General features: G+C 42.2%; 1 protein-coding gene across 2 annotated transcripts in view; it reads right to left on the bottom strand.

Annotated features, from left to right (window-relative positions):
- Positions 1 to 14877, bottom strand: part of znf831 (zinc finger protein 831) — a 30886-nt gene extending 16009 nt beyond the window's left edge. The window contains exons 1-3 of one of the 2 annotated variants that reach the window (XR_005991731.1): positions 14538 to 14877; positions 9213 to 13213; positions 9067 to 9136 (exon numbers count right to left, since the gene is read on the bottom strand). Coding sequence is in view for 1 of the 2 variants with exons in the window: in XM_041784014.1 (XP_041639948.1) it covers positions 9067 to 13165 (4099 nt within the window). In the remaining variant the exon portion in view is untranslated. Of the gene's footprint in view, positions 1 to 9066; positions 13214 to 14537 lie in introns of both variants that reach the window. The other variant, XM_041784014.1, reaches the window with a different exon arrangement.
- Between the last annotated feature and the right edge of the window lie 2501 nt (positions 14878 to 17378).

A 17378-nucleotide genomic window follows, 5' to 3' on the forward strand; every position in this document is an offset into this window, starting at 1 on the left:
TTCTAAAGCATTCCCAGACCAGTGGCAAGGACCTTCATCAGGAAGTGGACAGGAGGCATCCCCATCAGATGCATGAACCAGCAGCAGCTCCAATCCAAGCTCTCCCTGGATCACCCTGCTTCTAAGGCTGAGACTAGCCAGCCTCCTGAGGAATCTCTTATCAGCAATCTCATTCTTTTAGTCAAGACCAAAAGCTCGTGACCATGGATGAGGGCTGAAACCAAGAAACTGAGAACTTTGCCTTCTTGATCAGGTCCCTCTTCACCAAATCCCCAAAACTTCTTTTTTTAAGATAAGACTTCGACAAAGTAAGAGCTTTCCCCTTGATCCCAACCCGGTCTTAAGCAGGTCATAAGCAGGGTGTGATAAACCGTGATGAATGGAGCACTGAGATCCAAAGCAGAGGTTCCCAACCTTTTTTGCCTTGGAGCCCCTCGATATGCATCTAATAAACACTGAGCGCCCCATGACCCATGGGAGAGACAAAAACAGATTCATTGCCATAAAAAATTAGCACCAACTTTCATTGTTTCATCAAAGCTACAATATCTAGCTTTAGTTCCTCAAGCTTTTATTGATTTTAAGACATGAACCAGCATTGTGCAGCCCTTTTTATTCACCTAGTTAAGGCATTTGATATGGTGGACCACACAGTTCTTTAATGTAGACTGTCTAAAGCAGGACTGTCTGAACAAACAATACATCGGTTCAACAACTACCTCAGGCAGATGCAAATGTTCATTTATATGCAGATGACATGGTGACGTACTGCTCAGGATCTACCCGTGACCAAGCTCTAATCCAGCTACAACTTACTTTGTTCAGCAACATTTTTTTGACCTGAAACTCAATTTAAATGCAGACAAAACTAAAGTCATGCTTTTTTCAGATGCTAAATATCAGCCTTTAAACCTACATTCAATCTCCACTTCTCCGGGTTCTCAGATCAAGTTACGGGCAACAGATATCTAGGTATTTTGATTGATGAGTCTCTGTCTTTTACTCCTCACATTAGGCAGCTGTTTAAAAGTCTAAAACTGAAACTGGGGTTCTATTTCAGAATCAAATCCTGGCTTTTTTTAATCTAAAAGAGACTGGTTGCTGCCACTTTGCTGAACTATGATGATAATCTATACATGTAGGCTTTGTCTCAGAGTTTACATGTTCTGGCACTCAGGGTTGCCACAAGGTAGGCAACCCAGGCAACTGTCTAGGGCAGGGGTGTCAAACTCAATCACAGCAGGGGGCCCAAATCTGAATTTAGGTTTAACCTGAGGGCCTAACAGGGTCAAGATTCAACTGAAAACTGTCAAACATGTTTTAACAGGTAATGACTTTTGGGGAAAATTAACCAGTGATGATAAAGGATTTTAAGATTTCTAAAAAAAAAAAAAAAAAAAAAAAAGTCAAAATGATTATTTATCACAGCATCAATGTAACTGTGTCCATGTCAAATAAATGCTAAATAAATGAGTTTGAAGGCTAAAAATCTGAGATAAAAAGCCAACTTTATAAGTCCTAAAGGTCAAAATACAAAATTAAATGCCAGAATTAGGTTTTAAAAAGGTAAATATATGAGATAAATGACAAAATCAAGAGTTTAAAAAGACAAAATAGAAGATAAAATTAAAACCGGGACTCTAAAAGTTCAAAATATGAGATAAAATTCTCAATCAGATGTTTAAAAAGTGAAAACCTGGGATTAAAAGTCAAAGTTAGGAGTTTAAAAGGTCAAGATTTGATTTAAAATGAAAATTTTTTAATCTTAAAGGTCACAATATGAAATAAAGTCTCAGTCATAATCTTGAGATGCAAAATGAAATATGAAATGAAAGCAAATTAATTTCTTTCCCTCATTCCCGACTTTTATCAAATTATTTTTACTTTCTACTTTTTTATTTTTTTAAGGAGGTTTTTTTTTTTTTTGTCTTCAAGGTTAAATTTACATTTCTATACTGGAGGAAATCTGCAGACCTCAGAGCAGCAGGCCAATTCTAATTAAGATATGATCTTGTGGGCCGGGTAAAACTGCACCGCGGGCCGCATTTGGCCCCCGGGCCTTGAGTTTGACACCGGTGGCCTAGGGCCTCATTGGTCAATATCACTCCAACAACAGCACGTCAGGAATCCCCCTATCGGGGTCTCCCACTAGCCTCTAGAGCAAGAGGGATGCCAAATGCATGTATTTGTGATAGATGGCAATAATTAATGACCACTATGAAGCCAATCCATCCTTCAGGCCATGCCAAGGTGCCATCTGCCTGCAGCCTCCAGAGTGTCTAGAAACACCTCTGCTGACACTGTATCATGGAGCTCTGAGGTTCAGCCCTAACTCATCACTGTCTATTGTATGATTATGCTGGATGGTCTTCTTTGCCTCTGCGTAGGCAGGTATATTCTTATCTACGAGGCTATTCTCACTTTACTACCTTCATATCTTCTGACCTACATCAGTCAGAACTTATCTCCATTCCCAGCATGTTTTCTCACTGTCTGTCCCAAAGGTCAGAACAGAACTAGGAAAAAAGGCATCCTCTTCCTGAAATGACCTGCAAAAAGGCTTGAAATTTAATGATCCACTCTCATTGAATGCTTTTAAGAGAAAGCTAAATGTCCTGGAGGCAGATGCATCTGGCTGCAGATGTTTTAAATAACTTACATTTTGCTGAAAGTGGGCCAAAACCTCCTATCAGTGCTACTGGTCAGTCTTTACATCTGTCAGTGGGTTTCAACAAATTGTGAAGCAATAAAAAGTGTCAAAAAGATGCTGACTATGACCATTCAATGTTAAATCAATTGAAAGATACAGGGTTTTTTCTTTCCCTGAAAAACGGTGATTTTGGAGATACAGGGTTTTGCCCTGATGCCAGGGATATGTGGTCAGATTTGGTAAATTTTTGTCACTGAAATCTGTTATCTTGCGTCGCATTTTGTCTATGCATCTTGAACTATGCCTGCTGTGTATGACTGCACTCTGTATCCTTGTTAAATGTGCTGCTGCCTGTTTTGGCCAGGACACTCTTAAAAAAAAAAAGTTTTATTTCAGTGAGGTTTGTCTCCTGCTTAAATAGGAGAAAGGAGAAGAAACATATTGAATTTTTGCACCAAAATTCATGTTTTATTTGTGTATTTTATGGTTTTGTTTTCATGTAACTTTTTTTTACAGTTTTCAAACCAGAGAAATTTTTAATGTTATTATTGTAATGACACGTGTCTTCTTATTGGGCCATTAGTGGCAAGCCCAATCATCATCTGCGAGACCCCTTATCCCCCGGCCCCACAGGGCTCCACTAGGCATTTGGAGAACAGGCCTGCTGCTCAGTGTGTTATATTTTGGGGCCTGTTTTCCTTTATTCACAGGAAAAATGGGGAGAGAAAATGTAGGGAAGTCATGCACCAAACATCACCAAGACCCAGAATCAGTCCTGTGAACAGAGGACCATAGCCCCTGTAAATGGGGGCCTGCTCTACCAACTGAGACAAACCAACAGCCTCTGCAGCTGACCTCTTATTTTGAAATGCAAACTCTGTTCATTAAAAATGGCACAAAGTAAGGTGTATCCATTGTCATTGTCAAATTTCTTAAAGAGGAAGGAAAGCTGTCAAATGGGGCCTCCGGGTTTGTGCTGCAAGCAATCCCAGCATGCTTTGCAAGAAGTAAAAAAAACAACAACAAAGAAGTAGACAGCTTGGATAGGAGAGCAGATTAGTGCTGGTATCAACGTCAAAGCAGTTAGACTCCAGGTTGGGAGCCATTTGTCTACATAGAATAAATACTGCGCCCCCGGTTTCTACTGCTAGAACAAGTCATTAAGAACTTTTGAAAGAGCGTCTCAGTGCTGCAATTTTTCAGTTCCACTGTGAGCTTGAAGTCTAGTCAGAGTGGCCAAAGAAAGAGTTTGTTTTTCCTTTCTTGCCGGGGGTCTGAGGGGGTCAACGAGTGTCAGCTTCTCTGTTTACCCTGGATTCCCCAGGACGGCCTTTTAAACGTTGTTATTGCCTGCGGTTCTCAGCTCCTTACACTCTAACACTGAGTAAATTGGAGTCGTGTGCAATGATGGGCATTGAATGACATTTTCAAATAAAACAGTTCTCCATATGGGCCTGTATGTGTGTGTGGAGGGGGGTTACATCATAGTAAAAAGGAGAGAAGTGGAGGAAATAAAAACCACATGGACGACTTTCATTTCAACACGGGCAGACTGTTAAACAAACTGTGGAGTATTTTGTTTCCTTCTAAGATGACAAAAAGTGAATTTAATTTATTTGATGAAGTCTAAACTGTTTCTGGGACGGCCTTGGCCCTTCTTGTTTATGGACCTATACTGCCATCTTGTGGTGAAATTTGCTTATTGTCTTGTGTTGTGGTCAGATTGGATCCTGTGCAGTGTCAAACACATGCTCATTCATATTAGATCAGACACGCCTTGTAGTCTTTGTTATCCATTACATTGCAAGGCAGAAAATTAAAAAAAAGACAGAGGATGTTTGTTTCCACCTCAGAAGGTTTGAACTGTCGCTCTTTTATTGCATTATTTTGTTCTTAGAATTTTTGTACACAGCAAAATCAGAAGACCACACCACAGAGAGTTGGTTTGACTCTTTTTACACTCATTCAGTGTTATTATCAACTCTTTTTGAAGTTAAAAATTGACTCCTCTTAACAATCAGTGTTTCTTTAGCTTTCTAGCTCAACACTTCTTTGCAGTTTTAGAATAATACTCTCAGATGATGGTATTTTAACTATTTAAGTGGTAGCCTCATAATAACACCCTAAGCTGTAAATAATATTGTAATTTATTACTTAAAAATGGAGATATTGCTTGAATAAAGGTTCCAACACATCAGTGTGTTATTTCCTTTCACTTTGGGCAAAATTTGAAGTCTTTATGATATATATATATATATATATTCTTTGTTTAGATAGGACAGTCAAAGAGACAGAGGAAATGTGGGGAAACAAAGTGGAGCAAGACATGCACCAGTCTGCAGTGAGACCAGTGAGATCCTGCAACCAGTGCATTAAGAACTACAGCCTCAGTGCTGATGCCTGGTTCCTACAGTTTTAATTTTTAACTTATTGCACTGTGCTTTTTTATAGTTAATAGAGATTGCCATTTTGTTTTGGACACCTGTAGCTATGTCAGGAGTTTACTGGTAAGGATGGAGCAAAAAGACAAATGCAGAGTTTGATGAGAATAAATACACAACCTTTTCCTGTAGACCAATCCTAGCCACAAGCAGAAAGTAACTGACTCTTTTGGTGCAGAAGGGTCTAACATCCAAAACAACAGCAAGAATCCTAGCAGGCATCATCCAAACACATCTAAACTAGGGCTGCCAAAAGATTCACATTAATGATTGCGATTAATCTCAGGATTTGGGTGGTTAAATGCAATTAATCGCACCCTATTTTTAGCATAAAAAAACCCTCCATTATTTTGCAATCAAAATATGTTTGTGTGATTTTGGATTTTTCTACTGTTTCAAACTGGGGTAAGAGACTGCCAGTTTGGATACAGGCTCTCTTTTTTCTAGATTGATAATTTTAACATAACTTTACCACAGAAAAAGGAACTTGTTATGGATTGAAAAGGAAGTAAGTGAACAGTTGGTAAATGTTTGATAACAGATGTTTCATATGACTTATCACTTTTCCACTGAGTTGTCTGTGAGTTTTTAAAGTGAAATGAGACATTAAGGAGCAGTGGTGGACTCATTCACATCACTGTGGCTGCAGGGATGCTGTAGTGGCTCAACAGAAGTCTCTGGAAAGCAACATAAAAACCTGTGATTGATGGCAATTTAAAAATGAGTTCACTAATAGCGGATCCCAGTTAATCACAAGCCATGTTATTATTTTTGACAGGCCTTATCTAAACACATCTAAACAAACATAAATACATCTTAAAATAACTAAAACACACCTAAATAGTTTTCCCAAGAGCATGATGGTAAAAACGCTGCCCTCTGATTTGAAATGTAATGAGTGGTGCAAACTGACTCTCTACAAGGCTGGACTAACAATGGATGCATAAACACTGGGGTAAAACTCCAACACTCAAGACCATTTAACTCAGAATGGAGTTAAAATTACATTTTGAGAGTTAAAATCAACTCTAAGATATCAAAACTACTGTTTTTACTGTGTAGAGATAAAAAAAAATCCAATGTATTTCTTAGAAAATTTTTGGAAGATTAAAAACACAGAGTAAGCAGAGAAGAGGCCACCATGCCATACAACTCAGCCTTTTCTTTATTTTATCCTTTAGCTTTTAAGGTGAAACCTTTATACATTAAAGTACACTACAATAAATGATATAAGGTCGCACAATAATGGCAAATGAGGCACAACTGAGGAACTAAACACTAACCACTACTTATAGGGTTGTTTGTGAATCAGAACATGTAAATCATAACTACATATAGGTCAATTGTTAGATAAGGTAAACAATGTTTCATTTGGTTGCAAGGAAATGAATGTGAAACCAGCTGCTAGTTTGTTACTGGGTGGACTGGGAGACACATCAAATCTAGAGCTAAAGGAAATGTGTTATTGCTAAATACTTGTGAGCTCATTGTTGGAAATAACCCAACATAAACATACCAAAGATAAAACCGACTTTTGACCTTCTGCATAAGACTGGTTATTTAACAAAAATAAAGTCCTTATTCAACATAAACTAAACATAATGGCTTTAGGGCGGTGATTGATCTGATTTAAAGATCTTATTTTATAATCTCATTTATGCTGTCTATTGACTTCAGTAACTGTGAGTAGCTGTAACCTTGGTTGCTATGGATACCTCATTGTGAAATCCTTATGCATGTTCTGTCTTTGTAAAAGAAGTTTTAATGTTTTTGCTCCATTTTAAAAACAGAATTTAGGATGATTTGATCACAGAATGTCTGCCTTTTACAGCTGAACACTGCTGATTTGTTAAGTGATGTATTCACCTAATTCCCCCATGATGCCTTGTTTTTCTGGGTGTGAATTCCAGTGGAGGGTGACGCTGAATGACGAATTCCATAGTAAAGAGATGCAAATCCTGATTATTAGTTCAATTCAGAGATAAACGTGAGTGAAGATCATCTATTATACCTCAGACAGGATGAAAGTATTATTCATCTGCCTTTTATTATTCACTGGCATCGGGCCAAAACCCCTTATCTCCAAATCACCACATTTCAGGAATTAAAAAAAAAAAGCATTAATTTCAATCAATTTAACAATAAGGCAATAATCTGTATCTTTGACACTTTCAGTGGTGTATTTTTTTAATTCCACTTAAAGGTGCAAAGGGTGACCAAAGCACTGTTTTATGACCAAATAAATACAGAATCATGAGAAATGGAAGTATAGGGTTTTGTTGGATGAGGGGATAATATGAAGACATGGCCTCAGATAGTGTACACCAGTATATTTAGCTATTTTTTAAAGCCCTGTATCAGTGTTAACAGTCCAGAACTTTTTGAGTTATGTTGCTAATAAACAAACAAACCCTGCCGATCACATAACCTCCTTGGCAGAGGTAAAAAAGCTCAGCATGAATATTAGCATGGATACCTAGACAAGTGTCATTTCATGTTTTAGTATACATATGTTCCAAATTCTCAGGTGGTTTTTTTGGGGGGGCACTTGTACTTTGAGTGCATTTTGAAATCAGTGCTTTTACTTTTACTTAACGTGTACGGTTTAGCTGTGTTTGGATGTCGCCTGTTGTACAGCGATCCCTGTTGGAGTCCTTTTGCTCATGTTTCTGGTGGGTTGTTGTGGTTTTTTATGTGAGACACATTTGCACCATGAGTGAAGTTATCCACTATTAGAATTCCCATCTGTTTAGTTTCAGGACCCACCTCAATGACAAATTGCAGTCCAAATTTCTTAAAAGTTTCAATCATAACAACTGTTTCTTTTTGTCAGAAGGTGGGAAGTGGGACACGATTGTGGTTTCTTAAAGTTATCCCAGATGGATAACCACTAAAATCACAAGCAATATTTAGGAAAGGGAAGGAAAAGAACCCAAACTGGTAGCAAACCAGAACTAAGAATCTCCCCAACTAAATTAATACTGAGAAAAGAGAACAAAACCACCGCTGCCTAGCAGCTGACAAGAAACAAAGCTCTAAGGGGGAAGAAAAGCCTCCTCCAATGAAACACTAAGGTCACCAGACCAGTGTAAAATCAAACAAAAGGACTGGGCAAAGGCCTCCAGCACTAATAAACTTCAATTGGTAAATCATAGATAATATTCTCAGGTAAGCTGTCAGTTATGTTTGTGCAAACTCTCACTCAAAACACAGGAAAACGCAAGATGTGCTCATTAACTCTGATGGTGAGGTAATGAGTCAGCACTGAGCGCTGAAACCCAGGAGTATATGTAAGCTTTCCACACCTGGCCACAATCAGGAGCAATCAGCTCACACACACACCTGGCACTGCCACACCTGGCTACAATCAGGAGCAATCAGCTCACACGCACACCTGGCACTGCCACACCTGGCCACAATCAGGAGCAATCAGCTCACACACACACCTGGCACTGCTACACCTGGCCACAATCAGGAGCAATCAGCTCACACACACACCTGGCACTGCACTGATAGATCACACTTAGTGAGTGCCCTGTGTGACCTCCCTCACAGTTTCTAATGACAAATATGGCAGTTTGGACATGAAATAGAGCATAAAAGCAATGTAACAAAGAGATAAAAACATTTCCTTCAAAATAAAAGCACATCATAGACTTTCTGCCACTTATTTTGTTTCCAGGCAGCTTCTTCATCAGTACATTATCTGCGGTCTCTGCTTTATCCTTCCCAGAGGATACCCACCTTGCCACAGGTTTTCAAGAATTACTGCAGCTCAGTCATATTGTGAAATATCTAACTTTTTCAAAAGTGTAGTTTAATTGTGTGTAGTGTGGACCAATAAAGACACTTTCAAAAGTGTTACTGTAAGTCTACAAAAAGTCTGACATTGATGAGAGTTTTCTGAAGTATAGAGCCAAATCAAAGACAAACACTGCACAATAAAATCCATATAGTAAAAATAGCTTTACATACCTGCAGAAGGGATGTTGTGGACACTTTTAAGCACATCTGTGTGGTCTCTGACGTTATCTCTGTCTCCCATCTTGATATTAGAAGACACTGAGGTAAACTGATCAGGTTGATTCTGTGAGTATGCTGAGCTGATAACATCCTCTGACCTGCTTAAGCTGATTCTGTGTGAAGAGGCCAAATCTTCAGTGTGGCCTCCTTTGCTTGCATGTTCACATGAATTCTCAGCCTCTGATGATGAAGATTCTGTTGGATTGCTGCAGTGGATGGATGTTTGTGTGACCATCTGTCTGGGGGTTTGGCATGAAAGAGCAGAAACTGAACCAGGGAGTTCATCAGCTCCTGCAGCATTGGAGGCCTGACCCAGTCCAACCTGTACAAGGTGCTGCCCTTCTCTGCTCTCTAACCTGCTGCTTTTGTGCGCTTTCACAGGGCCTGCATTGCAAATAAGTTTGTTTTGGAATTCTCTCTCCAGTTTTCCACTTGTTATGCTTTTCTGGTTTTCTGTGCTGTGGGAAAGAGACGTCACGCTGAGCTTATGTTGGCCTGAGACTTGTTGAGAGATTAGTCCACCTTGGCTGACCCTGATGTCCGATGAGAGTGGTTCCTCAACACTGCGGTTCAAAGAGAGGGCATGTTCCCGGTCTGGCTGTAGACCTTTGAGTGAAGCTGTAGTTGACACAGCATCACCTGTAGAGCTCTGAGTCTCTGTGGCTGTGGTTATGAGAACAGAACTGTGTGGATGTTGTGATGAGTCCAGAGCTTTGGAGGGTTTAGAGTCAGCCTGAGTGGAATAACTACTTCCAGGAAGGTGGAGTTTTTGCTCTGTCATCCCAGATTGCACAGGTAGCTGAGGTTGAATTTTATCCGTGATAGGTGTGGATAATAACTTGGTTTGGTCTGACTTCTTTCCAAATCCTGACTCGACATGGCTACTTTCTCCACTCACAGAGCTTAGAGCTTTATTCTGAATCACCTCCAGGGCACTGTCTGTTTGCCTCTCAATCTGGGGCTCAATGAGAGCCAACTGCTCATCAGATATGATCTGGAGACAAATCTGAAGATCTGCTGTCTGCACGTGAAACACATTCTGGGCAGGTGACTGCATCTGGTCCAGGGGTACAATGTGACAAGGAGTGTTTGAGCTGCTAAACCCTCTGTTTAGAGGACTTGGCTGGTTTAATGCTGGTGAAAGTTGCGGGTGTGACAGAAGAGGGTTAGGCTGACACTGGGATGCAGCTGTAAAGGCAGCAGGAGCGATCTGATTGGTTGCTGCAGGTCTGGGTGACTGCATAGATGCTGGTGCCCCTGCATGTTTTGTCGGCTGTATTAAAGTGCTGCACAGTCTAGCCCGATGATCTTGCAGACATGTTGTGGTTATGGTAGTCTCTGAGAACTGCCTGTGCGCTACAGCGACACCAGCATGTTGTCTGGATGTTTCACCTTGACGAGAGTTTGCAGGCAAAATTTGCTGGCGTGGCGTTGCACTAAAGGATGGAAAGTTTTTGATACCACAACTCTGCATTAGCGGCGAGGCTGCAGGATTGCTGCACTTGTTTTCAGAAGTTGTGATTAAAGTCGTAGCCTGAGCAGAGGTGAAACTGTGGCTATCAGTTCCTGTTGGTTTATCCACTTCATGCGATGCAGGATCTGAGTCGGGTTCGGCAGCATTAGGTAACTTGAGCTGGTACTTGGGCAGGAAGCTGGTCTTGGCAGGAGTGTGGGTTGAAGCGGCTGACGAGGTGCTAACAGATGGTGTATTTGCATTGATTATGCATGGCTGGAAGAGAACTCCTTTGAGCGGTGTATGTTTTTGATTCTGCTGAAGGCTGATATAAGTGAGATTTGTGTCCTGCTGAGGCACACTGCCAGTGACAGAGGGAGGACGATGAGTCAGCGTATTTGGGTCTGTCTCCATCTCCAGAGGGCAAATTATTTTGTCATCAGTTTTCGGCTTTTTCCTGTCAGAGGGAATTTGGACCCCACTGAGCTGTGAGTCGGTATGTTTCTCTACACTAATCAATCTCCCAGACTCTGCCTTGTTGATGCTGTCTATTTTGTGGCTAACTAGAGATCCGATTGGAGGTAATGGCAGAACTGACAAAGACAGATTTCTGTGTAGTGGAGTCTTACTGGAACTGCAGGATGAAGGAAGTTTGTTAGTTTGATTAAAATCCAAAGCAGAGACGAGGGATACTTTAGCAGGAGGGCAGCCTGGATGACAAACTGTTGCACTTGTGAAGTTTAAAACCGATCCAGTTGGTGTGACAGCCTCTTTACTGACTGTCGATGACCTTTTTTGTAGGCCCTCTTGCTCTGGGTGTGCCAAACATTTCCTGCCTTTCTCATCCCCACCTTTCTCAGCGTTATAGAGCTTCCTAAATGTCCCTCCCCCGTACATGTACCACTTATTGTAGGCAAACTTTTGTGCTTTCTTCCTCCTGAACTTTCCTCTGCTTGGCTCTCCGCAAATGTCACCGCCGTCCCCGTCGCAGCTGAGACTGCCGGTGTATGCCTCCTCCACAGATGAATTCATGAAGAGACCGTCTGTTGCGTGGTTGCAGTCTACGGCAGTCTGCCGGACCAGTGGGCGGTGGGTGGAGGACTGCTGGTTCACAGGCTTGATCGGGAAACCTGTTGGGTTGATCTGGCCAGAGCTTCCCCTCCGAATGAGCGTTACATAATCTCTCTGATAGGAGGAGGCTTGGCTGTTTTTCTCAGGCTGCAGGAGGGTCACGCTGAATGGGAGGGAGTTGCTGCGGGTTAAGGGAGCGTGATCCATCGTGTTGGAGCGCTGAGTGGGCACAGAGCTGTACAGGCCGTGATTCCTGTTTCCTTGTAATCCAACATTTGGAGTCTTATTGATCCTCATGTCAAAGTGAAAGGAGTCTTTGTAAGTATACGGCATAGGGAGGTCGATACTACCCTGCTTTGACAGGACAGTTTTCCGTGGTCTTACATTCTCCAGCTGCTTGTCCTCCACGACTGCTGAGTTCTCAGAAATCAGCTTAGAAATGTGCTCCTCCAGTTTCTTCTGCTCCTGCTGCCTTGACGTATTGCTGGGCTCCTGTCCACTTTGGCCTGGTTTTGACTGTAGCTGTGTGCTGCTGGTTTCTTCTAGATGCTCCTTGGTAGATTCTGTGAGAGAATCCATGCTGTGTTCAGGTAAGACGCTACCAGGGCTTGGGTAGTGGTCGCCACTCTCACTAAAACCTGAGTCGGTGCTCTCGTGGCTCTGGGATTTCCCTTTTGATACAGAGCTTTCCCACTGCTTGGAGAACAGAGTCGCCTCCTGTCTCTGGAGAGGAAGATGTCTACCAGCAGTCTGTGGAGGTTTTTCATTTTTCACCCTTTGTTTTTCCTCCTCTGTTGTTGCCTTAGTGCTTTCATTTTGTTCTGTCTTCTGACCTGCAGGGGTCAACTCTGCACTGACAGAGCTTTGCATCTGTACAGAGGAGACCTTTGCAGTGATCTCAGCAGCTGTTAGTGTGGCTTCATTTTCCATGCTGCTTGACCCCTCGCTCCGCTCATCCAGAGACAAACTGGATGCACAAGTCTCTCTTGAGCTTGACATGTCCAGGCTGCCCAGGCTGCTTTGCTCCGATTCAGACGAGAGGCGTGCATGCGCCTGAGTTCTCTTATGTTTGTAGAGGTTGCTCTGAGTCTTAAAAGAAACTCCACAAGTGTTGCAGGGGTAGGGCCTCTCCCCTGTGTGGCAGCGAAGATGCTTCTCCAGCACGCTGGGCTTCATGCAGTCCCGTCCACAATGCGGGCACACGTGCTTTCCTGCTGACTTTGGTCTGACAGCAGGAGCGGCAGCTGCCAAACTCAATCCTGGCTGAGCCTGCAGCCCACCAGCAATGTGCAATGTCAGAAAGGGAAGAGTCTCCTTGGAGTAAAGCGGCGGCATGGCCAGATGGAGCGTGGCTGGCGAGCGGGTAGCCGCAGGAGGCTGGGGGTAAGGCTGCGCTGGAAGAGTAGGCCCCGTGTGGATGTAAACAGCCGTCAGTGGGGCCTGGATGTCCATCCTTTTCTCTGTCTGTGCTGCGACGGAGTTGCTGTGCACTAGAGCATTCGCCAATCCTGGCTTGCCAGTCTCCATGGTAACACTGCTGCTGTCGTGATGTACCAGTGCCAGGACTCTAATTACCTGTAAGATAAGAACAGTTTGCATTAGACCTCTGCTTTGTCTCAGATCAAACGGAGCTCTGTCTGTTTAAGTGGCTTGTCTTTAGGAACACAATGACACTTCTCTCCTGGTGAACATTTTGTCTTTGCACCAACTGGAAGAGAGAAAAAGAGCAAAGCAATGAAAAATGTACCAAAGCATACTGTGATGATAGCTATGCAGTTTCCTTCAGGACAGATGGCTGATTAAAAAATGAATCCAGTCCAGATTTTAAAGGGTATTCAAATCCTGGGTCTGTCTCCAGCACCAAAATAAACTATGGATCAGTGATGAGCAAAAATACCTTTGGTTAGAGAGAAAGAAAAGGCTTCAGAATCTCTGCTGTGATATTTCCAGAGCAGCTGGTGCAGGAACAATAAGACATGTTTTCTATGCAGGCAGTGGAGATAAAACATTGAGAGAGATGTATGTATACAGTAGAGAGAAACGGGGGTGATGTAGGAGAGTGACTCACTTTAGGAGTGGGGTGAGGGAATGAGATCAGGTGCTCATACAGTACAGCAGAGGCTTTTATCTCCCCAAATGAAATATGCCTGCTGACATTAGCCACCAGTCAGTATCAGTTAACCAGTGCACCCATCTTGTTCACAGTAGAATGTGGCAGCTTTGTCTTATGACAGACTGTAGCATTTGTGTAATCGAATCAAAAACCAAAAAGATTCACATTAAGTCAAGCAAATTTCATTTCCTGCATCTGCTGCTGCATGCATTGTGATTTTGCATAATTTAACCACAGAGGTACATTTGGCATGAAGCACGCTCTTTTGTTAGTTGTGCAGCTTGACGGAGCCTATGTGAGATTTTGTGGTAAAGTTTGCTCTTTGCATTTAGGTCAAGTTTTTTTGATTTTTAAAACTGCAACAAAGAGCACCATTATAATATAATGTGCTTTCACTTCCTTTCAGTTATGCAAATGTATGCTTTGCTGTCAATGTTCTATAAAAAAGGCTTTTATTGTGCATCATGTTGTGTCTCTAAATTACAGAGGGAAGTCATTTCATGTAGCTGGTTTAAAGTTGTTTTATGGTAGAGTGTGCTAAAATATGTCGTTCCTTAGTATAACTGCTGCTTATAATAGAGAGAAAAGTGTCAGCAGAACTCGATAGCATCACATTTGAACTGAACAAATTATCTAAAAAAGGGGAAACAGTTCAAGGTGTTGCCTCAGTAGAGGTACAACTACCACTAAAAGAAGGCAGAGCATGCTGTAACTAGGCCAAACTCAGGCGCAACAGTTTGCAAAAAGGAAAAAGAAAAAAAAAAACAGAAGTGAGAAGTCTCTTACCTTCTTCCTTTGCTCTTCACTCAGCAACAATTATCCTGCTTTTCTTAGACAGCCCTCCCGTTCTTCAGTGTACCTGCACATTTTCATACGCTCCAGGTCGTGCGCTCCCCTCCAGGCGGATTCTCTCACACAGCTCTTTGACATGAACTGTTACTTGTCACGAGGAAGCGGAATACATGCAAATGAGAGAGAAGATGCACTATGAAAGTGGTGAGGCAGAGAGGAGGAGTGAGAGAAGGAGGCTGGGTGGGTGTGTGGCTGTCAAACAAAGAACAAGTTAAAAACACAGATTTAGTGAGTGAACGAGCAGGCAGGCCCCAGGCACACATGGAAGGATTTAAGGCTGATACAAAGTGTTAGTGCAGAAGTGAAAGTGACCGGCTGCAAGAGGAAGTGCAGTGACAGAGACGAGCTTACCTTCAACACTCTCATTGGCTGACTGACTGGCTTTTTACATCAACAGTTTGATGCAGCACCTGACTTCTGGCTCTCTTATATTCTCGCTCCCCCACCTACTTCCTCCCACACACTGTATTTCATACACCCACATAGACAAGGGTGCAGAACAGCTAATGTTGATGTGGCTGCCTGGCTGCACGTGCATGGCTCTCACTCTCTCAGGCAGAGAACAAATGGATGAGTTGTGAGTGGATGGAGTGAATTTCTCACCTCCGACCACAGCTCCCATTACAGTATTTATCATTTTAAAGTGGTACACCAGTTTACTCCACACATGCATTCACACAGCCACACTCCCCTTTTTCTTTTATTTAATTTACTCACACTTCTGGTATCAATGTATCTCTGCTTGTTTTACACAGAAAAAAAACTGTATTTTTAAGTGTAGAACACACACCAGCATGCTTTATTTCCATCTAAATCTGACAAGCCAAAATAAACTCTAAGGAATTGTGATATTTTTCTCAGCGTTTTCTCAACTCGTCAAAGAGGAAACTATGAATCATGTGGGTGTTTTTTTTACAATACATGGCTAAAGAGAAAGACAAAAAACACATGCTTCACATATCATTTGACTGTATACCTGCGCAGCCAAGCCACCCCACCACTTTAAAATGAAAATAAGATTATCTGGGATTAAACCATACCAGCCTCAAAAATATTTTGGCCCCCATTTAAATGGTCAGATCATATAAAGGCCTTTTTTTCTTACTGCATGGCACCATAAAAGAGAAAACAACACTAACATATATGCCTTTGGATTTGCAGCTTTATGTTTGCATGCCACCTTATGAGCAATACCAGTCACAGTGAGTCATATGCACCTAACTGGAGATGCTGTAAGGAAAATCTTGGCTAAGATAGATATTGACAGCCTACATTTGCATGCATTAGAATTTTTAAGTTTGTGTTTATACAATATATACAGGACTGTGCTGGAACTGGAACCTTTAGAAATAGTTTGGGCCAAAAGTCAAGTCTGACGTAAGGCATAGATTTGGCGAGCGAGACACCAGAGGGCACCATGGTGCAGGAGAAAAATTGACACAACCCCAGGAGTGCTCTGGATGTCCTTATATATTACTAGGGGCATGGGAAATTAATCTGTTGGGAAAATAACAGTGTTGGTCAGAGTAAGGGGTGGATGTGGCAAGTAAGAATGGTCTAAGATATTGTTCACAAGCCCCTGGTTGTGCTGTGGATGTCCCAAGTGCCTTAAGAACTGATTGCAGTCTTTGGGCATATTACCAGGTGTGAAAAGGCCCAGACAAAAGAGATGCTGTCAAGGTTGACCTTGTGTGACGTACACATGTTGGCATCTGTCGAGCTCGACTCTTGCTGCCCTTGCCCCTCTCTCTGGCCCCAGGTGAGTGTTATAACATTGTATTCAAACACATGTACTTTGAAACAGAGTTGCCCCGCCCCCCTTTTGCACTTATAACAGCCTCCACTCTTCTTGGAGGGTTTTCCACAAGACTTTGGAGTGGAATTTGTGCCCATTCAGTCGGTAGAGCATTTATGAGGTAAGACACTGATGTTGGATGAGGAGGCCTGTCTCCCCATCCTGTTCCAGTGCATCCCAAAGGTGCTTGATGGGGTTGAGGTCAGGGCTCTGTGCGGGTCAGTTATCCACGTCAAACTCATCAGGCCATGTCATCAGTCCTTGCTTTGTGCACTGGGGCACAGTCATGTTGGAAAAAACACATTGCCATTGCTCCACAGTAATGTCTCACTCCATGTGACGCTTGGCATTGGACTTGGTGATGTGAGAGTTGCATACAGCTGTTTGGCTATGGAAACCCATTCATTAAGCTCCTACTGCACAGTTTTTGTGCTTATGTTAATGCCAGTGGAAGTTCAGAACACTTCAGTCATAGATTCAGCAGAGCCATGCACAACTGGCAGTCATTGACCCACTCTGTGGTTTTACATGGTCCCCCACTTCGTTGCTGAGGTGCTGTTGTTCCTAAATGCTTCCACTTTCTAATACCATCACTTACAGCAGACGGAATATCCAGCAGGGAGGAAACTTCACAAACAGCCTTATTGCAGAAGTAGCATCCATCTCAGCACCACACTTGAAGTCACTGAGGTCTTCAGAACGACCCATTTTGTATCGCAAATGTTTGTAAATACAGACTGTGTAGCTAGGTGATGATTTTATACACCTGTGGGTCTGATCAAAACACATGAATTCAATACATAACAGGTGTGGTCAAACACTTGTCCATATGTAATGTATGCAAAGTATCAATAAATGATGGATCAAGAACATGCATGAAGAAAAGAGTAAAAAGCACCTGTCACATGATGGTCATCATCATCCCAGAGCACTGTTATCCTAACATTCTCTGCTGTGTTCACACTCAGCTCACTTCAGCT

The sequence above is a fragment of the Cheilinus undulatus genome, linkage group 3 (genome assembly GCF_018320785.1).
Source record: "Cheilinus undulatus linkage group 3, ASM1832078v1, whole genome shotgun sequence".
In the NCBI taxonomy this organism is placed as follows: Eukaryota; Metazoa; Chordata; class Actinopteri; order Labriformes; family Labridae; genus Cheilinus; species Cheilinus undulatus.